Here is a 25,997-nt window from a genome sequence, read left to right on the forward strand (position 1 = left end):
TATTTTTTGAGCACTTTTGAGCACTTTCTTACTTTCTGGCACAAGCTATTCATTCCTTGCCTCATCCCAGGAATCACCTATTTGTCCAAGGAGCCCTGGTTCCTTTATCAGAAGAAATCAAGACCTAGGCACTGGGCATTAATATAGAATAGTTTATTTAATAAAATTAATACATTTTTCCCCAGAATCAGAGGGAAAATACAATATGGCTTACCTAACTACGGGAGAGGCCACAACAGTGAGAGTCCCGCATACAGCAAAAAAAAAACAAAAACAAAAAACTCCCTAATTTATGAATTAATGAAAAATATTTTTAAACTGAATTTTAATTTTTTTCTTTTTCAGTTTACATGTGTTTATGAGACAGCAATTTTAAAAAGACAACAAAACGGCTGCATGGATCCTAGACAGATATGTAAATAAACTCACTCACTCCAGATATTATAAGAACAAGCCTGAAATTCTTGAGAGCAAGGGTTAGAATGGAAATAAGAAACTGAATGGTAGCAATGCGAGCAGGCAGTACTGCATTCAACATTCTTTCCTAAAAGGCTAGAGGAGGGAAGAAAAAACACAATTCTGACAGTTCTGTTCCCATTTCAGCATCTCAGAACTTCATCCAAAGCAGGGAAAGCTAATCCAGAAACCCCCTGCTCATTAGCGTTGCAGAGTATTTCAGGAATTGACAGGGTTCCTCCTCTGGGGGAACGGGCAGGCGGGGCAGAAGCCTGCTCTCACAAGGAGGCTGCTTTACTAAGGAGGGGGTCTGGGAGGCAGCCAAGTCAGCAAGCGAGAGCCCTCTGAGATTCTGGCTTCCAGGTCGGTGATGCTGCTGGGGAACCGAGGGGGGAGTCGGTGATGCTGCTGGGGAACCGAGGGGGGACCCGGCCCCTCTCCTTTGGGTTCTGTGGGTTAAAAATGCAACAGCATGCATTCACAGCACTTCAGTCATTTGAAAAACAAAACCTCCCCCAACTCTCCCCTGCCCAGCTGCAGGAAAAAAGAAACTCATTAAGCATTTATTTCTAGGTTTCTGCAGTGCTATTAAAGTTCAGTCAAACGGAAAACCTAACAGCCAGCCCCCAATTGTTAGGATGATCTCAAGAGACCCTGAACTGGATATTGCAAGTTGATATAAACTGAAATGAGCTGGACTTAAGCTGCTGGCTCAATCTCTCCACACCAACAGTCGCTGCTTTGTTCCACCTGGAGTGGTCCCATGCCACCCCCTTGAAGAGAGCTCTGGGCAGCAGCTGGGTGGTGGTTTTTTGGGGAGCTACCGGTTTTGCCATTTGCTTCCAGAATCACATAGACTATAACAAACTTTACATTAAACACTGTTTAGTCCTGAGTTGGGCGAAAGCCTGTGGAGGAGGGGCCGAGTTCCTTAGGACTCTTCCCTCCTTGGTGTGGTGTCATACGTGGCCTTCGGCTTTCTCCTCTAACATCGACTGACTTGCTGTTTCTTTTTCATTGGTGACCCCTCCTACAGTCTTCTTGCCCATTGCTTTCCTGGCCTCTTCCTTTGCGTCCTGCTCTGCACACTTCTTGAACATGTTGGCATATATCCTGCGGTCCCGCTGATTGCGCTCCTTAGCCTTTTTCCGGCACGTGGAGATCTGCAGTCTCGCGGCCTTATTCTGGGGGTTTACTTCCAGCACTTTCTCAAAGTCGCCCTTGGCTGACTCAAACTCATTCGTGAGCAGCTGGGCTTCACCCCTCCTGTACAGGCCCTTCTCATTGGCACTGTCCAGTCCAAGGGCCTTGTCACAGCATTCCACGGCTTTGGTGTATTCTCTAAGCTTCAGGTAGCACATGGCCAGGTTCAGGAAGGCAGCGAGCAGAAATGATTCAGAAGCTTACAAACTTTACATTAAACACTGTTTAGTCCTGAGTTGGGCGAAAGCCTGTGGAGGAGGGGCCGAGTTCCTTAGGACTCTTCCCTCCTTGGTGTGGTGTCATACATGGCCTTCGGCTTTCTCTTCTTCCATCGACTGACTTGCTGTTTCTTTTTCATTGGTGACCCCTCCTACAGTCTTCTTGCCCATTGCTTTCCTGGCCTCTTCCTTTGCGTCCTGCTCTGCACACTTCTTGAACATGTTGGCATATATCCTGCGGTCCCGCTGATTGCGCTCCTTAGCCTTTTTCCGGCACGTGGAGATCTGCAGTCTCGCGGCCTTATTCTGGGGGTTTACTTCCAGCACTTTCTCAAAGTCGCCCTTGGCTGACTCAAACTCATTCGTGAGCAGCTGGGCTTCACCCCTCCTGTACAGGCCCTTCTCATTGGCACTGTCCAGTCCAAGGGCCTTGTCACAGCATTCCACGGCTTTGGTGTATTCTCTAAGCTTCAGGTAGCACATGGCCAGGTTCAGGAAGGCAGCGAGCAGAAATGATTCAGAAGCTTTCGATTCCTTTTCTGACAAGCCATATTCCATCTCTAACCAGGACACTATCTTCCCATACTGAATCACCGCCTGCATGTACTTGCCTCCCTTGAAGTACACAGTTCCCTTCTCTTTGACAATGGCAGCCTGCTCCAATTTTTCTTTGGTATCCATCTCCCAGGATTCTTTGGCCTTTTCGAAGCTCTTAAATGTAACTTCATATATAAGCTCAGCATTAGGTTCAATGCCAAATTTAGGCTTCCCCGCCTCTCCAAAACCATATCGTGGTCCAAGATACAAAATACATTGTTCCTCACGCTGCATTTTCTCCAGGGCTTTGTCAATTCCGATTGGAATGTCGTGGTCTTCTCCTTCGCCAACTATGAACCCCACATCTCTGCAATCAAACATCCTTCCACCACAACGGCCTTCCAGGTGGATTTCTACTGTCTCTCCTTCGTTTGGGTTTGAATACCCTTCTCCTTTCCGTTTGATTCTTCGGAGAATACCTCCATCTTCAAATAAATCCTCTCCTTTGAAATCAAGAAGCTCAATCTCAAAAAAGAGAGTTGCATTCGAGGGAATTTTGGGGAGACTGCCAGCCGAGCCATATGCATATTCTGGTTTGCACAGTAAATGACAGATCTCTCCTTTCTTCATGGTAGCCACCCCAATGTCCCATGCCTTGATAACTTGGCCTTTGCCAAGACTAAAGACAAATGGTTCGTTTCGATCGTGACTGGAATCAAACTTCTTTCCATTTGACAATTTTCCTTTGTAATGGACATAAACTTTGTCTCCAATCATCAGGGTTTCCTCACTATTTCCCACTCTTTTGACAATCTTTAATCCTCCTCTATCTTTTTTGCAGGTAATAGCCTCTCCCTGTTCAGCAACAGCTGCTGCGGGGCTTTCTCCATTGTTCTTGGCAGCTTCATCAGTAGTCATTGTCTTTTATAAGTAGACAACCATAAAATGCACGGATCTTAAGTATTCAGCTGGGTAAATGTGAACAGATGTATACACCAACAGTTGGTGAATCGGGAAGTTCCTCGTACTGGTCTTTCAACTGTTCTGTCGCCGCGGTTGTTGTCTGCTCTGTCCCTCTCCGCGTAGCCCGTGAGCCGCTGGCCCCTCAGCCCGCCCAGCAGGCCGCCCGCGCGCCGGACGCCGCCGCCCGAGAGCTGAATTTTAATTTTAATTTTTATGTTATTATACAAATGGCTGATTGCAAATTTTATACACAAGGCATCGACAGTATCAAGTGATAGATCAATTGAGAGTTCTTTATTTTTCTATGTAAAAAGAAAGAATAGTATGTTTCTCAAAGCTATTACAGTGAGTTCATATTTGCATTTATCAATAATAGATATAATAGTAGAAGCTGAGAGAAGATGTAACATTCAAGTTTCAACATTCTTTTCTGATTCAGTAAGTATTTTGTGTCCCTTATTCTTTAATTTCCCTATTTCTTTGGTGACAGTATATTGAGTGCCAGAGCCCTCAAATGTATACTTTGGCCATGGACAGTTGAGCAGTGACAGTTTTGAGTGTGATTACACTTTCTAACCAAACATTTTAAGCATTATTTATAATAATAGATACTATGCCATTTTCCCAAATTGTGGTCTAAAATTTAACCTGGGAAAATTGTTATGAATATAACAAAAATATTTCCTTCCATACACATTATTTATTGGGAAAAGACCACCTGTTGTGATTCACTAGTACTTACTGTTCACTTTCCTGATTTTTTTTTTAATAAGCTCAACTTTGTTTTTTCTCAGCAATAACTTCTAGTAATTCTGACATCAGTGTTGATAAAGTACTAGGTTGGTAGTCAGAGTTGGTACCAGGATACTTGAGACTGAGGATTTCACTGAGGTCATTTATCTGCCATTTCCAGCCTCTTGACAAGTTGCCCCTAATTATTCATATATTTTTTATGAGCCATCTCCTGGGAGCCAAGAAAAGGTCTATTCAGCTTCCTGCCATTGTTTTCCTCTAGTCTGGTGTCATTTTCATTTACATTTGTTAATACTTATTCTTCACCAACATTGTGTGGCAGCTCTTAGTACGCCAGAGGCATGGTGTTGGCAAAACCTCTCTATGTGCTTAAATAATTTCTGTTCCATTGAGAAATTTAAGAAAGAGGGGAATATTCCTATCTCGTTTTTTAGAATTTTATTTTAAAAAGCTCGTTTTATTTCCACTTGTGCCTCTTTTTCCTCAGAGTCAAAGATGAGTCAACAGCAGGAGATGATAGATACACTGCTCTTCTTGGCATTACTCTTCTCCTTCGCACTTAAAGCTTATATCTCTCCTGCTGTCCATCTGTCCAGGAAGTTCCATAATCACCCACTCTGAAGAGAGTCTTCTATATTAATTTTAAATTGTCAATCCTTTAGCGAAGACTTTCTCCCCTTCCACAGCACACCCACAAGCAGATAATATATTTCAGTGTTTAGGTGTGTTGTAATTAAAGTATGGTTAAGGCACTAGTAACTGTTAGATTCCCATCTAAGGTGTGAGATTGGCTAAAGTGTCTGAGGTTACTTGATAAAATACAAACTAATCTCTGTGAAAATCTGTGTACTAGAATGTGTACAGTATAAATATTAAGTTAATATTGTTTCATTAAACACCAAGTAATTGCAAAAATATTTTCAAAGAATAGAATCCTAACTCTGTTGTGTTTTGGGCCATCATATGTTGATCTGAAAGGATGGTAGAAGAAAACATACATGAAAATCTTTGTGAACTTGAAGTAGGACAGGATTTCTTAGGAAAAACACCAGAAGAGTATAAGCCATAAAAAACAAACAAACAAAATGGCAAATAAGATGGAAAGCGTTGGTTCTTTCGTAGACACTGTTAAGAAAATGAAGAGGCAAGCCCAAACTGGGTGAAAATATTTATAATAAATATATATGACAAAGGATTTGTATTCAAACAAGCCGGTGAAAGAGAAAAATAGGCAAAATATTTGAACAGACATTTCACAAAACAAGATATACTTACTAATGGTCAGTAGGCACAAGAAAAGATGCTTGGCATCATTTGTCATCCTTGGAAATGAAAGTTAAAACCGCAATGAGCTACCACTACAGACCCATGGAATGGCTAAAATTAAAAAAAAACCAAAAAACTAGGGCTTCCCTGGTGGCGCAGTGGTTGAGAGTCCGCCTGCCGATGCAGGGGACGTGGGTTTGTGCGCCGGTCCGGGAAGATCCCACATGCCGCGGAGCGGCTAGGCCCGTGAGCCATGGCCGCTGAGCCTGTGCGTCTGGAGCCTGTGCTCCACAAAGGGAGAGGCCACAGCAGTGAGAAGCCCGCGTACCGCAAAAAACAAAACAAAACTAAACTAAATACCAGTGTTTATGAGATACAATGCAAACGAAAGTACAAACTATTGCATTTTGGAAAACATTTGTCAGTTTCTTATAAAGCTAACATAATACCAGATATAAATTTACCGTAGGAAACAAGTAATTTCACCAGTAGGTATTTATCCAAGAGAAACGAAAACATACATCCACATAAAGATATATACAAAAGCACTCAGAATGGCTGTATTCCCAATACCCCCAAACTGGAAACAATGCAAATTCTAGCAGCAGGTGATTGGCTAAATGAATTGTGGCCTCTGCTAAATACTACACAACATTTAAAAGGATGGACTCCTGAAACATGCAACAATATGATATGATGAATTTCAGAATAATTTTGCTGAGTGAAAGGAGCTGGGCCTAAAGAAATTCATATTAATAGATTTCCATTCATATGAAATTCTAGGGAAGGAAAAACTAACCTATAGCATATAGCTTATCAGTGTTGCCTGGGACCATGGATTGGGTGGGTGGGAGGTGCTTGCATGCAAAGGAACGAGAGGGAACATTTGAGGTAATGAGAATGTTCTATATTTTTATTTTGGTGGTAGTTATACATGTGAGTACATCTGTCAAATCTCATCTGGCTATATATTTTGAAAAGTTGCATTTTAGTATAGGTATGTTGATTTGAAGAAATAAAGTTGATTTAAAGAAAAAGAGGTTGGCGATGAGGGAAGAGTTTGCAAATTTAGGGAAATTATATTCTAAAAACAACAACAACAGAGTGAGTAGTATCTTCAAAACTAATGAGTAGAAAGAATTCTGAAGAGCAGTATGCATGAGAGGAGGGTGATATTCACGAGAATATCTCTGATATGCTCAAAGGAAATACTTGGCTAGATTTTATTATTGAACTTAAAGATCTTACTTAATGTTAAGCTCAATTTGGAAGAAAATAAAAGAGAACTTAGCATACTTGGGATAGAAATAGAAAGGGGGAAAGTCTACTAATTTGTATAAAATAACATTTTACATGAAGGAACAATGCTAGGTTCATATTTATTTAATCACCTAATGTTGGAATGAAGCACACATTTATTGGACTTAGAACCAGAAAACCAAGTTTTAGGACACTCAGACAATAAGAATTAGGATCATTTTTTTTTTATAACCTGTCAAGAATGTCTAGTACGGTCTCCAAAGGGTCAGAAAACCCAAATGTGTCATCTGAGCATTAAGGAGATTCCTTCTGTTGGGATGATTTGCTTCTTTTGCAGGATAGCTTTTCCATATTCCCATGGGATTTGCTTTCACATTGTTGTGAATGGACCATTTCCAAAGTCTCTAAAACATATTAAAAGCAAATGAAGCCATAATTCTAAAAAAAAATTTATGAAGAAAATTATGAAAGAACACACACTGTTAGCTTTTAAAAACTTCCAAGTGTAACTTGAGAGTACTTTGTTAATTTGTATTTAGATATACACTTGCATTGGTATTGCTGTCATTGAATGAAAGGGTAAATGATTTAAAATATGAAGTATGAATAGGACATATCTGAAGGATTTACTATAGTATTTTATCTAAAGCGTGAATAAATTGGAATGACATCTAAATTACAGATCACTGAAACACAAATGGGGTAAAAACAAGCTGAAACTGAAGATTTTTTATCCTATTTTTTGCTATGTATTTCTCAACTTGATAATTAAATGCAGTTTATCAGATGTTGTCATATAAGATTGATTTCCTTTTTTAAAACACTTTTCTCAAGATTTCCTAAGAGCAATAGAATTAAAATGTCACACTGTAAGATAGATTTGAAAGTTAAAGTGAGAACAAAGTTTTCTCTAAGAATGATATTCAAATAATCAAGGTTACATGATGCAAATTTTAGACTCTGCTTTCCATAGTGCTTAGAACGACACATTTATTTCTGGGAAGTTGTGGGAGACCTTAACCCTTAAAGGAGTTAACCATGAAGCTTTATTTTGAGCTCATCTTCTTATGGAAGTTAAAAAAACCTTCATCTGATCCAGGCTTTCAAATTTTTGTAACTGAATGTCATCTCTGTCTCCTGAATATGATTTTTAAGGACATAATGCTTTAATATGCTATGCAGAATATCAGTACTTTAGGAACATATCAGATAATTCAACTACATATGAACTGTGCTCTATCACTTGCTTAATTTCTCATGAAAAAGCTAATGATGAGAGAGGAACAGCTCAAGAGTCTTGTTTTTCTATTTCTCCAAAAATGTTATACTCATTTCTTATGTTAAAATCCTGCAGTAAATTGATTCCGAAGAAAACCTCTTTGTTTCCCCATTACATCATGTAATCAGATAGTGAAAGGCAGAAGTTCAGAATATTTCCTGATTTCGATCTAATAAATGGCCAAGAAGCTCTGAATATATTTAGAAATTAGCCAGTAAGTAACTCACCTCAGTTATCCGGTGCCTGTATTTTCTTGTTTCCTTTAGTAGATTATTGTTCAGTTTTTATCAATTTACTGCAGGATTTTAACATAAGAAATGAGTATAACATTTCCTCCTTTAGACATTTTAACTCAATGTTCAAGCTTATGTCAATTTCTAAAGAAGGTACATGTTGTATAAAATACTATACTGAGTAACTTGGGTCCTATGTTTATAGTTCATATCCATTGTTTCTGGAATAGACAGTCAGAAGTAATCCTACTTTAATGGATATTTAAAATGTGTCCAGGTTACTGTACACCTGAATCAAGTGAATTGAAAATAATCTGAGTAGAAAGAGACACTAAGAATTTGTAGCAACTGCAGCATGTATTCTTTGAATGTATTCTTTTGTTGGAATTTGTCAGCCAAACTTGTCTACTTGTTCCCTTATCTCAATCAAGGTTAATTCATGTTTTTGCTTTAATCTTTACTGAAAGTTTCTCTGTATTTGTGTCCATGTACATTTGGAAATGGAACTGAAAAAATGTAGGTGTGCATTTTTTTTCAATGTTTTGTTTGCTTATCTACTTAAATGGAAGAATTCCTCTGAGAGAACGAGTTGAGAGCATAGTAAAATAACTTCTGTTGCTGCCTATTATCAATATCTTTTTCTTGCTTTTAGAAAAAAATAATGACAAGCTTCTAACATGCATCTCTTTATATAGGCTAATCTCCCACTTAAGTTTTAATTGATTACATTTTTAAAGGACTAGAAGAACAGCATTAGCAACATTCTGATAATTCTCTTATATTTGTGTAAATCTTTTGTCCTTAAATTTTTATTTAGTTGAATATAATAAGAAAGTTTGTCAAGAGCTATGAATATGGGAATTTTTAGAATTTAATATTTCTTCCTTTTGCAATTGTAAATTAATGGCAGATATGCTTTTCATGATGAATTAAAAACTGGGTACAATGACTCAAATCTCCATAAAAGGAAAATATGATTAAAACAGATTTGAAAACCAGCCTGGAAGGCATTGAAATAGCACCGCAGTGAACCATTATAGGTATAGTTTAATTATCAAAAAATGGTAAAAATATGTTAAGCAAATATAATACTAGATACCATCCTAACATAAAAGATGGTTATTATATTTAATAAAATACACTTGAAATGCAAATTGAGAAGTGATTATTTGATTAATTTCTTAATTATTTCTAAATAAGGAATGATTCATTATACAATAATAATTTGAATTTTTCTACATCCACTTTCACTTTATATTTCTTTTTTATTTTAACAAGAAGAGTTAGATTCTAAATTAGGAATAATAAAAAATGACTACAAAAAAACATCTCTTTAATTCAATTTTGTTTTTCTTGTAGAGTACAGATATGAGCCCAGCAAGTAGCACCACTTCACTTCCCGTTAGTCCTCTGACTGAAGAGCCATCGCCTTTCAAGGTAAAAAATAAATTGAAAACATTTTAAATAATTGTTTACAATACTTTTAGGATCTTTAAAAAATATTTATTTTACTATAGTAAAATAGGTAGTTCAGGCATGATGGTGAGGTTAACTGCTTTAGTTCATAAGGATCTTGTTTCAGTTTTTAACATTTTGTTGTTGTTTTGTCTGTTGTCATTCTACTTGCTAAATAAAGGTAGAGTTTGAATAGAAATGGATACTTTATATAACACATTGTTTGCCTTGCATGTAAGAGACAGTAATTTCATTGTAATAGTTTGATGTCACATGAATTATAGGTTTCAAATCTTTTATTTATATTAATTTAAGCAATAAGTTTGGAATGAATTATTCAGCACTCATTGAGTAAACTTTCATTAGCTGTTGAATTTTCATTGATGACTCTATAATTAATTGTGTATTCTTTACAAACTAATGGTAAAAATAAAAAATTAACATATGGAATTATTCCTCCAAACACTGCATTTTTTAAATATTTAAGTAAATACTGTAAGTATGATTAGCAGAATTCTTCAGTTTGGGAGTCTGTATACATTACAAATATGAAGTCATCTTGTTTTGCTATTTAAGATTAGATGTTTCTCTTTAAGCCAAAGCTTGTAAATCAGCTATTTTATATGTGTACCAGAGATTTTTGGATTTCTTTAGGATTATTGTAAATAAAGGGACTCCTTAAGATCATGGGAAAGAAAAATAAAAAACTTGGAAAGCTGGGGTGATACACTTAATGTGCAATGGTTTCAGTTTAGTTTAAAGACAGGTAAACATATTTTGGGGGGTTATGATGATTTGTATTTTATCATAACTTTGTCATTGTTTTTCATATGAAGACAAAATCTTATTCAATTTCATATTGCTTACATCTAGTACAGTGACTGACATGGATTTCCGTATACTCAATATTCGCTCTGTTGTTAAAATGAAAATAATAGAAGGTTATAAATTCCATCGTGGGTCTTTAGTTTTCTAATTATAGGTGCTTTGTGGCTTAATGATAAACAATAATAACTGTTAAAGGCTCATTTTATGTCAGAGAATTGGTAAATACTAAATAGAATTCTGATTATATCATTTATTGAGAAATATTTTATTGTTCTATAACAAAAGGAGAAAATAATACTAATGTTTCAAAGTTTAGTATTCCCTAATATTCCATCTTATGGTAGATGGGACAAAGTTTAAAGAAAAATCATATTTTTAAAAAGTTTTTAATTGAATTCTCACAGCATCACTAGAAACCATTTTCCTTTTTAATATATTGATAATGACTACCCTCCTTGAAAATTAATGTATTTTTTAACAGAGGTAAAAGGAAACGTCAGATATATTCTGAAATCTGCTGACATAAAGCTAATATAAATATAATTATTTTAGTTAGTTTCTCTGACTGGTTCTAAGAGATCAATATTTTTCCCGTGTTAATGTGTAAATATGCAGTTAAAACTTCCAAGTGCTTATAATATATAATATTGGCTTTTGCTAACCAATATAGTTATAGTACCTCTTAATTTACTTCTTCTGTGATAGGAATATTATTTATATCTTTTCAAAACAATTTTATCAGATATAGAAACATCCACTAGTATTTAAAAGTATCTAAAATTAAAGTTTCAAATTATACAACTCCTGCATTTGCTTCTTTTATTTTTAGTTTATAAATTGTTGTCATATAAATGATTAATAGAATTCTTATTTATCCTTATATAAACACAAAATATACAGAAACTATTTTGAGATGTACCTTAGCAGGATAGTACATTTTAATTGCAAAAAAATTTGTTGAAAACAAAAAAAACATGGAAGACATTGAAGTTTTCTGATAACGATACCCTGAAAAATCTTGCAATTGTAATTCATTTATGTCAGAAACTTTATTTAAATTTTTGATATTTGACCAACATGGTTAACTAGAAAAACAATTGATTATTATTAATTTTTACTCCCCAAGAATAAAATAAGATTAATCACCTTTGATACTTTAGTTGTATTTTCTAAGACAGTGATTTCAGCACCCAGCTCCATAACCATCTGCCCTAATATTAGACAAGGAACGCTTTTGAAAGATAAGCTTTGGTGGCTGGTTGAGAGACTTAATTATACCTTTTCTTCTGGGAAATAATTAGGTTAATAAAAGAAAGTATTCCATCCCTTTTCTTGGTCTATTTTGGAAGCACTCATATAACAGTTGGAGGAAGCTATCCTGTTTTGGCTCAAGTGTTTATCCAAGTAAATGCTTTCCTTTAAATATTATCTTCAGAATGACATTCACATTAAATTTATTTTAACCATACCATTTGACATAATGACAAATGGTATGTAATATATTTTTTAAATCCCTAATAATTACCTTCCCACTAATATCTCTACCTATATTGTTGACTTGAATGTTAGATGAGAAATTGGCTATCAACAGGAATGTACCACAGTGGGATCTATTAAATTTAAGGTAGTAGAAAACTGGTAGTATCCTGGAGACCTACCCAAGGAGTCAAGAGAGGTATGTTAAGCTTTGGAGATACAAGAATCAAAGATGACAATTAAATTTTGTTTGGGGCCAGATGCTTCTTTTCCTTAATAAGACTGTATTTTTTTGGCACTACTAGTACTGGAGTACATACTTTAATTTAATTTTTAAACAAAACCAGATCTGCTCTTAAAAATAGCCCAGCCCTTTATACTTACTCACGACTCTATTCCCTTACAGAACAGTTCACCTCGTGCTAAATTTCTTGCCCTTACCATTTAAAACCCTTTGCCATAGTGTTTTGTTTGGTTTAGTCTTTCAAAAATGAAGACAGTTCTCAGAAAAATCCATCTAGTCTTCTCTTAATAAATTGCAAGATCTGGGAAACTGCCTTTCTTTCAGATAGAACTGACTGATCAGAGATAAGTAGGGTTTCTCCATCTGGACAGGGTACATGGATACCAGTTCACCACAGTCACCATTCCCTATTCACACCTGGCAGTGAAAGCATTTGAGTGAACCCCTTCGTATAAGAAGATGTATAATTCACAATCCTCCACCTATGCCACAGGTAAACTCACAGATTTCCCAGTCAGACTCTTGGTGCTGAGAAGTTTCTAGGAGTCCAGGATTTTATAATTGTGCAGACTATTGTTATGGACATATATTTGGAAACAAAGGGCAAATGCATAACTTCAATTTTTTTAATAGAGTTTTCAGCATTCCGTAAAATATTTACATATGTGGTCTGACACATATGCCACTACATTATTATGGAAAGGCCAAGGGATAACTAATTTCACATGGGTGGAAACAATATTTTCTCAAACAGCCATAACAGAATCATAATAGTGCAAGTTGATTGATCTAAGTGAGACTTTGATGTAAGGAAAAAGGGAGTAGACCATTCCTGGAACTAACATTCTTAAAGCTAAGGCTGGCATTTGTTCCTGAGCCCTCCGTTAATAGTACACTTGATTATGGGCCATGTTCTTTTTGCCAACCACATTCATTATATATTTTTAAATTTATTTGTTCTTCAATGAAGCCTGATGGCTAGATCTTAATCCCTTTTCCTCCAGAAAGCATCTTTTTTGATTACGTAAGTTAGACACAGGTATTATCCTGCCTTATTCTTTATCCTTATCCTGTGATAAAGCCAACAGGAGAGAAACAAATTCATTTTGCCTTTTCTTTAGGCATTGTTTCAAAAGTGCACCAAGACTATCCTCCATTCACCAATCTTCAGTCAAAGTCTGAAAATAAAAGTCACCCATTGCCTTCATGGCCCCATTGACGGCTGCTTCTCTATGTTAGTGGGTTCCTGGCATGTGTCAGGTGCTTGGGTATCCAGTGCCTAGAATGCACAGTGGAGCCACCCTCCCTGACGTCCAGCCATCTTCCCAGCACACAGAGTGGTGCTGGGCTCTTTCCTGGGTCTCCTCTCCTATGGAATTCCAAGGTTCTCTGACTCCTTTTCTTCAGCCCCCTTATTTAAGCAAGGGACACAGAGGAAGAAATAGAGAAATACATGAAGGTCTCAAAAATTTTATCCTGCTAGCCAATGCGGGGATGTTATGATCCCCTTGACCATAGAGCCTAAACTCAGGACTTAGTAACATGTAGTAACACACATAGTTTGCTCTCAATTATATAAAATAAATATTGGGTAGAAAAAAAAACCCAGAAAATATACAGTTATCAACAATCAACTATTTAGATGGACTATACTTAATTTTTTTTCCTATAGTTTCTATAATGACCACTTATTTCTATTTTAAGAACAATATTTTTTTTAAGAAAGCAGAAAAGAGAGCTGGGAACATTAGAGGCAGTGTAGGCTCGTTAAGAGACTTCCTAGGATCAAATGCCAATTCTGCCACTTTCTATTTTTACAACTGTGAGCCAGTTACTTTGTGTCTCAACTTCTCCATCTGTAAAATGGGAACAATAACAACTGCTTCTTCATTGTATTCTTATAAGGTTAAACAAGTTATTAAATAGAAAGTGCTTAGAGTAGCACATAGTAAACAGTATATGTTTTAACCGATCCTTTTTTACAGAGATATCCGTTAGTTTAAAGCAAGAAAGTCCTATATATTAGAAATAACATGAAACAGAAATATTTCCACTCAACTCCTTGTACTTCATTTCTAAATGTGAGAGTAGAAATACAAAGTCTTTACTTTGATGAAGAGTAATGTTTAATATTCATTCCTAGAAGGCATGCTATTTATTTTATACCCTCGAGTATTCAGATGAGCTCATATATCAGTTTCCTCTCATGAAAAATAATTAATGGAAATGTTTATCAATTATGAGGGAGAAGAAGTTAATATAATGAATTTGTCTTAAGGGGAAACTGGTAAATATACATAAAACATTACTTGGAAAAAAGGAATACATAATAGTTTGTGTAACCATAGGATGTATGGTATCTTTTTATCAGGAACACACCACAGTATATTTTTCTTTAATTCCCCAAACCTCCCCCTGTGCATTAACGTGGTAACTTTCTAAATACAATCTCCACTGAAGGAACATTATTTAATCACATTAGATTCTGGGAAAAACCTCACTGTGAACAAAGCACTATTGATATTTTACTCTTTATATAACATCAATATACTAAGTAGTGTCAGTTTAATTGGTCTAAAAACACCATAGTGGAAAAGAACACATTTGGAGACTCTGAGGGAGTGGAGTCAGATAGTGGTGTGACCTCATAACATCATCTGTTGCATATCCTGCATTGGTTGAGATTTTTTTTGTGTGTTTATTGTTGTTTTTCATTTACTGAATTTAATGGTCTCTTTTTATTATTGGAATTCACTTTTTGGTTGTCCCAGAAAGAGCCCAAAACGGTATATTCTGCATTTTTGGTTAGTTTTTGACTAGGCCATCTATTCATTCATTCATCTGTTGATGAATCAATTTATAAAATACCTACCATGTGCTTGATACTGTTCTAGACGCTGGTGCTTCAATGTAAACAACACAGACTGAATTCCTGCTTTCATGGTATTTGGGTTCTAGTGAGGAGTGATACACAGCAAAAGAGTGAATATATAACATGTCAGGTAGGGATGATAAATGCTATAATGAAAAATAAAGCAGGATTTGGAAGATAGGAAGTGACTTTAAAGTATGTTGCTGTTTCAAAAAGGATGGTCAAAGAAGGTTACTCTGATTAGGAGATAGTTTAGCAGAGACTAAAATGAAAAACAAGAGAAAGCCACTCATCTCTCTATGGGAAGAGGCTTGAGGACAAGTGCAAAAGCCATGAGGCAGGGGAACATTTGACCTTTTTAGGATCGGCAAGAGCGACATGGTGGCTGGAGCAGAGTGAACTAGTGTGCAGGAAATAAAAGATCAAGTCAGAGAGAAACCAGATCATGAAGGGCCTTGTAGGCCGTGGTAAAGGCTTGGAATCTTACATTGCATGAGATGGGAAACCACTGGAGTGCTTTGGGAAAAAAGAGTGACATAATCAGACTTTATTTCAAAACTGTTACTCTGATTTCCGTGTAGATGTAGGCAGCAAAAGGACATGGTAGAATAAGGAAGGCAAAGTTCCTATAGGTAAGAGATGGCGCGGTAAATGTTGACAGGCTGATACGCACTGGTGGGATTTTAGATACATTTTGCGTGTGAGTCATCAGGATTTGTTAATAGATTGTATGTGGGATATCAGAAAAGAGCAATATCAAAGATTATCCCTGATTCTAAGGTTCTCTATATTTTCCTATTCTTACCTCTTTTACTATCTTTCTGATGTTGCAGGTAAGTAGGCATCATGATGTGCGATTAACAGAGTCTTCTCTGTGCATGCACACCCCTGGGGTCTCTTCCTCTTTTCATAAGGACACCAGTCATAGGGGATTCGAGCCCTCACCCCGCCATCCCACCACCGCCGTGGCCTCATCTTAACATCTCTTTAAAGACCTTGTATCCAAATACTATGGTTACGTTCTGAGGTCCTGGGAGTTGAAACTCCAACCTGCAAATTTTGAGGGGACAGAATTCAGCCCATAACAGACAGACTCAAGACTGCTATGTTAATTCTTTCCTGAACACAAGACCAACCTTGACTCAAGGAAAGGAAAAATAAATCGCACCTCTTGATGGGGAGTGACAAGGATTTGGAGCAATTTTTAATCTACCATATAAATATGTGATATTCCTTTCTTAGTCCAGTTTTCAGTGCTATTAAATCCTCAGTGATGTGTGAGGGGGTTTGGATTTGAGGGAATGAAATAGGAAATGAGAGATTTCCTTAAATGTTTACACATATTCATCAGTGCACTTATTTGAGTATATTTTCCAATGCTATTTTAATTTCCATTAAATTTGGAAACTTCATTTAAATGTCACCATATTTGAATTAACTTATAGGCCTTAAAACCTTGTGGTTGAGAATATCAAAGAATTATGGCTATAAAAATATTTTACTAAAGTCTTGATTATAAACACTGAGAGGAAAATTGAAATAACAACTACCAAACAGTACTTTCTATATTATGTCTATATAGTATTATTTTATGTTAACATTTTTCCTTCTGGTTTTGTCAAGATAAATTTTGAATAAACACTGTATCTAATATTTAACTTCTGCAGACAGCATTACTGATGTATTATGAATATTCACTGGAAAGAAAAATAATAATTGTATATCCTGATAAATCAAGTAAAATTATTTTTAAATAAATTAAAATGACTTTTACATAAATTAAAGCCAAAACAAATTTTAATTTTTCTTAAAAGGTATGCAGTATCTCGCAGACATAGCAGACCTCAAGGGGAAAAAAAAATTAATGGAAGGGCTTCCCTGGTGGCGCAGTGGTTGAGAATCCGCCTGCCGATGCAGGGGACACAGGTTCGTGCCCCGGTCCGGGAAGATCCCACATGCCGCGGAGCGGCTGGGCCCGTGAGCCATGGCCGCTGAGCCTGCGCATCTGGAGCCTGTGCTCCGCAACGGGAGAGGCCACGGCAGTGAGAGGCCCGCGTACCACAAAAAAAAAAAAAAAAAAAAAAAAAAAATTAATGGAAATAATAATAAGCAAATACTTTCATGTCACTTGCTAGCTTTATATTGCTGTCAAATCCTTCTCACACACTGTCCAAATGGTTTCAGTAAGGCATGTCCAAGATATAGAACTTGTCAACATTAATACATGCTAAAAATAATGGCATACACCCTCCCACCCCATCCACAGGTCACACATTCATTTTCTTCCTTAAATGTAAATCTCATTGAATTTCTTCATCTTTGCATAGGTTGCTGCCTTAGATTTCTCCTAACTCTTTTGAGTTCTCCATGTGGTAATGAGAGAAAACTTGCGTGGTAAAAAGCTTTATTTTAGCATACTTTCAGAGCATTGGGCCATTCTCTGCTTACTGTGGTCAAAAAGTCCCTTTGACATATTTAGTGGACAAGATTTACTCAGGATCTGTTAGAGATGATCCTGGAAAACCGAATTCAGGGATCCACTGTTTATATCATTGAGTTAAAAAGAGCTCCAGAAAACTACAAGATACATAGATTTGGATGGTATTTCATAATTGGCAAAAGTGAGGATTTTCTAGGAAAAGCTTGAATTTAGAATACAGGTACAGAACTTTGGAGGAAATAATTCAGGTACACAATGTGAAAAGGTCTGGATTAATTTGTACATAAAAGACAGGGTATTGAATTACTGCTAGCAAAATTCTAAAGCCAATAAAAGCTTTGAAATTTCGGGAAATAAAAACAACTTTCTGTGTGTTTCTTGAAAGAAAATGAATTTTAAGAAACAGTCATTATGACTTCAACCTTGGTTTGGGGACCCACTTAAGAGTGGATTGGCGTCACTGAAATATATGTTCTGTCTGCCGACCAGATGCCAGGATGGTTTTATTTGGAAACAGTTGATGTCAGCAATGTGCTCTGTTCCTCAATACCTGTTGGTCCCTAGTGTCTAGAAAACCTTGATGTGAGATAATAGCGGATGTGGCAGCCATTGCTCTGCACACCAATATTAACAAGATTTCTTTTAACATTTAATGAAGACGTCAGATATTGGAATTGGCTTGGGATTAACACTATATTTAAGATAATATCATTATTAATGATAATTTAAGCAGTTGATCTCATGTTCAGTACATCCAGTGTTTATTTTTTATCTTAACATTACCATTTCATATACATTCTGGATCATATACACTTATTCTTTGTTGTTTTAAAATATAATCTCTTGCATTACTTCAGGATTTACCTATAAGTGTGAAGTATACTGTGACACATTTTTTTTAAAATAAGAAATTAGTAATCAAGGTAAAATTCCAAGGCTGTGATTCATTATTAACATGCCCATTTGAGATGGACCATGAATATGAGAAGCTGTCAGAGGTGGACTCAGTATGAGTTTAGTTTATCTGGCAATGCCTTCCATCTGTTCTATCTTGGAATCATCTACTTAAATAACAAATGAATTTTGGAAGCTGAATCATATCAGCGGTAAAATAAAATGTGCAAGGAATTAAGTACAATTAATTCTGCCATACATCAAATAATTTAGAAATGATTGTATTTACTTTGGTAACTACACAAGGTTAAAGAATATTAGACCTAAAGTGTTTTATTAAGACATTGGACATCCTTTGTTTTAATTTTACTATATGGGGGTATTAAATGGCCATGCTGACAGATGCAATACAGTGAGTAAAATAAGCAAATATTCTGTTCTGAGGTTTTTTTGTATCACAGATTTAACATTTTTTCAGTGCAGTTTTCAAAGCACACATAAATAATTTGTCAGAGATTCTAATACCTGTAGTAACTCTGCTGGGCAAAATTGGCATATGGATGACGCAAATTAAAAGTTGGATAGTCATTATGAATAATCAGAAAATTCTATTTACCCTTGTCTACAGTAAAAGATATTCTGAATAGTTTAGGGGAGTGTATGAACATCACTTTATTTATTTTTGTTGTTATTCGCTTATTTTATTTTATTTTTATTTTTATTTTTTCTTAGAGTATAGCTGCTTTACGATATTGTGTTAGTTTCTGCTGTACAACAAAGTGAACCAGTTATACATATACTGAATACACATATCCCCTCTTTTTTAGATTTCCTTCCCATTTAGGTCACCACAGAGCATTGAGTAGAGTTCCCTGTGCTACACAGTAGGTTCTCATTAGGTATCTATTTTATACATAGTGTCAATAGTGTATATTTGTCAATCCCAATGTCCCAATTCATCCCACCTCCCCTTTCCCCCTTGGTAACCATACATCTGTTCTCTACGTCTGTGACTCTATTTCTGCATTGCAAACAAGTTCATCTGTATCATGTTTCTAGATTCCACATATAGGCAATATTTTACGGTATTTGTTTTTCTCTTTCTGACTCACTTCACTCTGTATGACAGTCTCTAGGTCCATCCACATCTCTGCAAATTGCACAGTTTTGTCCTTTTTTATGGCTGAGTAATATTCCATTGTATATATGTACCACATCTTCTTTATCCATTCCTCTGTCGATGGGCATTTAGGTTGCTTCCATGTCCTCGCTGTCGTAAATAGTGCTGCAATGAGCATCGGGGTGCATGCATCTTTTTGAATTATGGTTTTCTCCAGATGTATGCCCAGGAGTGGGATTGCTGGGTCATATGGTAGCTTTATTTTTAGTTTTTTAAGGAATTGCTATACTGTTCTCCATAGTGGCTATGCTAATTTACATTCCCACCAACAGTGCAAGAGGGTTCCCGTTTCTCCACATCCTCTCCAGCATTTATTGTTTGTAGATTTTTTGATGATGGCCATTCTGACCGGTGTGAGGTTTGCATTTCTCTAATAATTAGTGATGTTGAGCATCTTTTCTTGTGTTTTACTTTAAAATGAATTCCAAAAGAGATCAGGAAGGGTGCAATGTGCTTTTGCAAATAGTTAACTTTTTTCCTCTTGGATAGTGACTTATTCATAGCACAAGAAATTAGAAGGTAAACAATTGCCAGATGGATATTAGCCTCTAATCAGCAGCCTAATAGCAATAATTTTGAAGATAGGTGTAATTTGAGTATTCTGAGTAATTATTGATATCAGATTTTCAGCTAAGGAAATTCTCTGTTTTCTTTTAAGCTTTTGCATTATATTATCAGCAGTCAGCTTCTGTCCGTACTGGGACTTGCCCTTTTTCTCAGGTAATCTCTTTTACTCTAGGAAATCTGATAAGAAACTCTTATCTCAGGAGATGTGACAAGCACTGATAATGTTGGCTAAACCTGTTATATTAGAATCTTATTGCATGTATTTCTTATTAAGAATAAAAATTCAAGTTCTTTTCTTCTTTCCCACATAACATCTGTGAAACAATTTATGTTCTTCCTCACCAAGGGAAAAGAAAATCCCTTCTTATATATAAATATATATAGGAATCTGTTTCAACAACCTTTATTCCTTACAGACTCCACACAGGCAAACTTCTTTTTCCATGTCTCCAAGCTTTTTCCTTCCTTCTGTCTCCTTGGTGACCAAAGTTGACCTAGTACAGAGAAACAGACCTATCACCTGACTCACCCTCTCCCCAAAGGTACTGAAAAGCCTTGAGGAAATTCATACACTGAGTTAAAACTCTCAATGGAAAACAGAAATGTGATTCATTATAATCAAGTCAGAAAACAGACTTGTCCTCCATTCTCTATGTAATGCCAAACACCTGTGCTATCTTAGACTAGTCACTAGACTTAATGATGTATGTGTTCATCCAAGTTGCTTATTTTGACCATAAAAAAAAAAGAATAAAAATTCATTTAAAGTAGTTAGGCCCTGCTTAACAAGAAAGTCTTTGGCAGCAGTATTTGAGCTGAAAGTTTTTAAAAAGCTGAGCAGAATTGTCAAAGCGTAATTAAGGGTAGAAGAATTAAGCTCACTTTTCTCCCTTAAGTGTCTTTGCCAGACAATAGAAACTGGCAATAGAGCCAAGTAGGAAAATGGAGCCGTGCCAGCTGCTACACCATGTTAAAGAGAGATGGGTGATAATTTCTGGTAATAATGCCTACATGAATAAAACCGACAGGGGTCTGTCCTCTTGTTAACATTAGCTGTTTCTCTCCTTCTCTTTCTTGTTCTTTCCTGTGGGCCTTACTCACGTAGTGATAATAGTTCTACTACTATCATTTCTCACTATTTCTGTTATTTTCTTGAATGTAGTGAGTCATTCAGAACAATCAACAAACATTTATTGAGTTCCTACTATGTGTAAGACCTTATGTAAAGGTACTGGGGCAGAAATATTTTCTTCAGACTGTATAAACTACAGAATATCATAATGCTGGTTGTAGTTCAGCATGGCCTGGAGAAACGTCAAGTATTTCAAAAGTTCAGAGATGCATTTGAGGAAAGGGAAGTGTCGTGAGGCAAAGGAGAAGTAAGCGCCAAGGTCTCAAGCTAGGCCATGAAGGTCTAGAAATTATAAATATTCAGTTGCGTGTTGCCCACGTGGCAAGGAAGAATTCGTTTGTTGTGAAGGACTTCACATGCTTCATAGAGAGCTTCGACTACCTTCTACAAGCAGTGAGAGGTACAGGAAGCAAGCAAGAGTTGTGTCTTAGTCTGTTGAGGCTGATCTAAGAAAATATCATAAACTGGGAAAAGCATATAAACAACAGAAATGTATTTATTTCTCACATTTCAGGAGGCTAGGAGTCCAAGATCGAAGCACCGGCAGATTCAGTGTCTGGTGAGGGCCCACTTCCCAGACGTCTTCTTTTTGCCTTTTCATTGCAGCCCTCACTTGGTAAAAGTAGCAAGGGAGCTGTCTGAGGCCTTCTTTATAAGGGCACTCACCCCTTTCCTGAGGGCTCTGACCTCATGGTTTAATCCCCTCCCAAAGGCCCTACGTCCTAAGATTATCACCTCGGCATGTTAAGATTTCAACCTATAAAGGTTGGGGGACACACATATTCATACCATCGCAAGTTGAGCAAATTTTAAGATGCAAAATGAAGAAAATTGTATAATTCTTCTTGAGCTCCATTTCCACAGAATGGGTTCTGAACTTCATTCGAAATTTGTCAATTCCTAGAAAATCAATAAAAGACAAATGATAAGACATAGGAAGGATTTTCATGTTATCCACTATTTTTTTTTTTTTTTTTTTTTTTTTTTTTCGGTACGCGGGCCTCTCACTGTTGTGGCCTCTCCCGTTGCGGAGCACAGGCTCCGGACGCGCAGGCCCAGCGGCCATGGCTCACGGGCCCAGCCGCTCCGCGGCATGTGGGATCTTCCCGGACCGGGGCATGAACCCGTGTCCCCTGCATCGGCAGGCGGACTCTCAGCCACTGCACCACCAGGGAAGCCCATTATCCACTATTATTGATTGCCTTCATCTGTACATGCAGATGCAGATCTGTTCATCAAATAGGATGAAGATTGTCTATATCTATATTAAAATAATAGAGTTTATAGGTAGTCTAGGCTTTCATAAATATACACTAAAATATCCATATATTTATATTTACCTAATTGTTATATCTTAAAAAGTTGTAGTTAGTGTATTAGTTTCATTTTGTTCCTGTAACAATTTACCACAAACTTGATGCCTTTAAACAATTCTCATTTTAGTTTCATATAGTTCTGAAAGTCAGAGGTCAGAATTAGGTCTCCCTAGACTGGAATCAAAGTGTTGGCAGAGCTGAGTTTTTTCTGGAGACTCTGGGAGATAATCCATTTACTTACTTTTTTGAGCTACAAGAGTTTGCCTGCATTCCTTTGCCTCTTTCCATCTTTAAAACAATGGCCTATTAAGCCTTTCTTATGATGCATCACTCTGATTCTGACTCTCTGTTTCTCCCTACGATATTTAAGGACCTTTATGATTTCACTAGGTCCACCAGATAACCCAGGAAAATCTCCCTATTTTAAAGTCAGGTGATTAGCTACCTTAATTTCATCTTCAGTCTTAATTCTGCTTTGCCATGGACATCATTGGAGGAAGAAAAGGGGCATTATGCTTCCTATCACAGTTAGTAGTGACGCATATGTAAGATCTGGGTCTTATTCCTGACACAGGAATCTTTGTTCATAATCGCTGAGCTGATTATTTAAATAATTAGAATGCACATTACTCTTCTTTTTCTGTCAATTGTTAATTGGTTATTATATTAATACAGAGTAAGGAATATCCACTGTGCTGAATTATAAAAGCTATTTCCTTTATCTTCAGTTTTCTGTCTGGCAAACTTCTAATCCTCACTTAATGTCCAATTAAATGCCACCCCCTCTGTGAAACTTCTTCCCCAAAGTCTCCACAATACTTTAATTTCACTTCTAATGTAGAACTATAAAATTATATTATAAGTATATTTACAGTCTTCCCCAATAGATGCAGATTTTCATAAATACAGATATATTTTATATTCTTTATATTCCCTATTTCAGTGTCTAGTATAGAACTAGTATATAATATACTAATAGTAGATGAAAGAATGAATTGTTGTATGAATGAATGGTGAAAAAAGCTCACTTAAGGCCTAGTTTCTTTTCTAGTGTTTTATCATATTAAAATTGAAATACTCATTTTATTACATTAGCCATTGATAAGCTGATATATATAACAAAGCCTATCAAGCTATACAAGTAGCCTACCAAATTTTCTGTAGCTTATCCCTTTATTTCCCTACAACTCTATAAACATAGCTGGACCAATCCTGGATACAAATTATCTGTATGAGACTAACTTGGTGCTAGGGAATTCAGTATTTAATTGCTCTTGTTATTTGTCAGTATCTCATCTTGTGGTCTGAAAATCTGGCTTCTGTTTTAGTAGGTATTTATGTGATAACCATTGTCTAAGAGATAACTGCATTCCTGCCAACAGTTGTTTGGATTTATAAATATTACCTTTCCTAAGATTATTCTGTGGCCAAATGCTATATACATTTCAAGTTTCTCTAAATTGGAAATCCTGAAAGCTATCTACTTCTTTTGAGTATTAATCCTCAATACACACGATTATTGTCTCATTTTACAGATAAGGAAATTGAAGCTTAGAGCAGTTAAGACCCTGACTAGAGGTCACAGTGCTGGTAAATGACTCAGCTGGAATTCCAACTCAGGTTTCTAAAATTCTAAAGACTGTAGCTTGAACTACTATACTACAGAAAGTCTACAGTGTTTTTATTTTAATCATTTTTCTGACTTATCATTGGTTTTATATAACTGAAGGGGATAAACACACAAATAAGAGGCAGAGATAGAAGAAGAGACAGAAGAAGAGAAGAGAAGTGAAGAGAGGAAAAGAAAAGAAAAGGGAATGAAAGAAAAGAAAAGAAAAGGAAAGAAAAAAGAAATAATAAACATCCCTCCATTCCTCAGGCTTGACATTTATTGAGATCATAGTTCTACTAAGATTATGTATTTCATTTACTAACAGACCTAATAAACTTAAGCCATCTTTGCAATCCTGGAATAAAAGCCACCTGGAATATTGGTCAGTTTTCATAGATCCAAAGAATATAATTTGCTTTAGCTACTTGAAATGGAAGTGATTTTATTATAGGATATTTGACAGTTTAAAGAATTCCTTGGAAGGTTATCAAACTGGGCTTGGATATGTAGGGACAAAATGCCAGGAGAGATTCCTGCCTGGAAGGGGTAATCTATGCTGTCAGGTTGAGAGCAATAAAGGGGAAAAGGATGAGGATATGGGGTTTTCAGCATTTTTTTTAAACATCTTTATTGGAGTATAATTGCTTTACATTGTTGTGTTAGTTGCTGCTGTGTAACAAAGTGAATCAGCTATACATATACATATACCCCATATCCCCTCCCTCTTGCATCTGCCTCCCACCCTCCCTATTCCACCCTTCTTGGTGGTCACAAAGCACCAAGCTGATATCCCTGTGCTATGCGGGTGCTTCCCACTAGCTAGCTGTTTTACATTTGATAGTGTATATATGTCCATGCCACTCTCTCACTTTGTCCCAGCTTACCCTTCCCCCTCCCCATGTCCTAAGTCCAATCTCTATGTCTGCGCTTTTATTCCTGTCCTGCCCCTAGGCTCTTCAGAAGCTTTTTTTTAGATTCCATATATATGTGGTAGCATACGGTATTTGTTTTTCTCTTTCTGACTTACTTCACTCTGTATGACAGACTCTAGGTCCATCCACCTCACTACAAATAACTCAATTTCGTTTCTTTTTATGGCTGAGTAATATTCCATTGTATATATGTGCCACATCTTCTTTATCCATTCATCTGTCCATGGAAACTTAGGTAACTTCCATGTCCTGGCTATTGTAAATAGTGCTGCAATGAACATTGTGGTACATGACTCTTTTTGAATTGTGGTTTCTCAGGGTATATGCCCAGTAGTGGGATTGCTAGGTCATATGGTAGTTCTTTTTAGTTTTTTAAGGAAACTCCATACTGTTCTCCATAGTGGCTGTATCAATTTACATTCCCACCATATTGAACAGCGTGAGCTGCTTGTATATTTTGGAGATCAATCCTTTGTCAGTTACTTTGTTTGCAAATATTTTCTCCCATTCTGAGGGTTGTCTTTTCATCTTGTTTATGGTTTCCTTTGCTGTGCAAAAGCTTTTAAGTTTCATTAGGTCTCATTTGTTTATTTTTTTTCAATTTCCATTTCTCTAGGAGGTGGGTCAAAAAGGATCTTGCTGTGATTTATGTCAAAGAGTGTTCTTCCTTTGTTTTCCTCTACGAGTTTTATAGCGTCTGGCCTTACATTTAGGTCTTTAATCCATTTTGAGTTTATTTTTGTGTATGGTGTTAGGGAGTGTTCTAATTTCATTCTTTTACATGTAGCTGTCCAGTTTTCCCAGCACCACTTATTGAAGAGACTGTCTTTTCTCCATTGTATATCCTTGCCTCCTTTGTCAGAGATTAGTTGACCATAGGT

The 25,997-nt window shown here is 36.4% G+C and overlaps 2 protein-coding genes across 20 annotated transcripts in view; one reads left to right on the top strand and one right to left on the bottom strand.

The window, feature by feature from the left end:
- The window catches only part of CCSER1 (coiled-coil serine rich protein 1), a 1,341,341-nt gene that overhangs the window by 551,110 nt on the left and 764,234 nt on the right, over positions 1-25,997 (top strand). For all 19 annotated transcript variants that reach the window (XR_008617752.1, XM_055085805.1, XM_055085806.1 and 16 more), the window contains exon 7: positions 9,528-9,605. Coding sequence is in view for 18 of the 19 variants with exons in the window: in XM_055085805.1 (XP_054941780.1) it covers positions 9,528-9,605 (78 nt within the window). In the remaining variant the exon portion in view is untranslated. The remainder of the gene's footprint in view (positions 1-9,527; positions 9,606-25,997) is intronic.
- Positions 1,944-3,403, bottom strand: LOC102994891 (peptidyl-prolyl cis-trans isomerase FKBP5-like). The gene has a single exon (XM_028491605.2). It carries the CDS (start codon positions 3,330-3,332, stop codon positions 1,959-1,961), a length of 1,374 nt encoding a protein of 457 aa, XP_028347406.2. The 5' UTR covers positions 3,333-3,403; the 3' UTR covers positions 1,944-1,958.

This window comes from Physeter macrocephalus, chromosome 7, assembly GCF_002837175.3.
Source record: "Physeter macrocephalus isolate SW-GA chromosome 7, ASM283717v5, whole genome shotgun sequence".
Classification (NCBI taxonomy): domain Eukaryota; kingdom Metazoa; phylum Chordata; class Mammalia; order Artiodactyla; family Physeteridae; genus Physeter; species Physeter macrocephalus.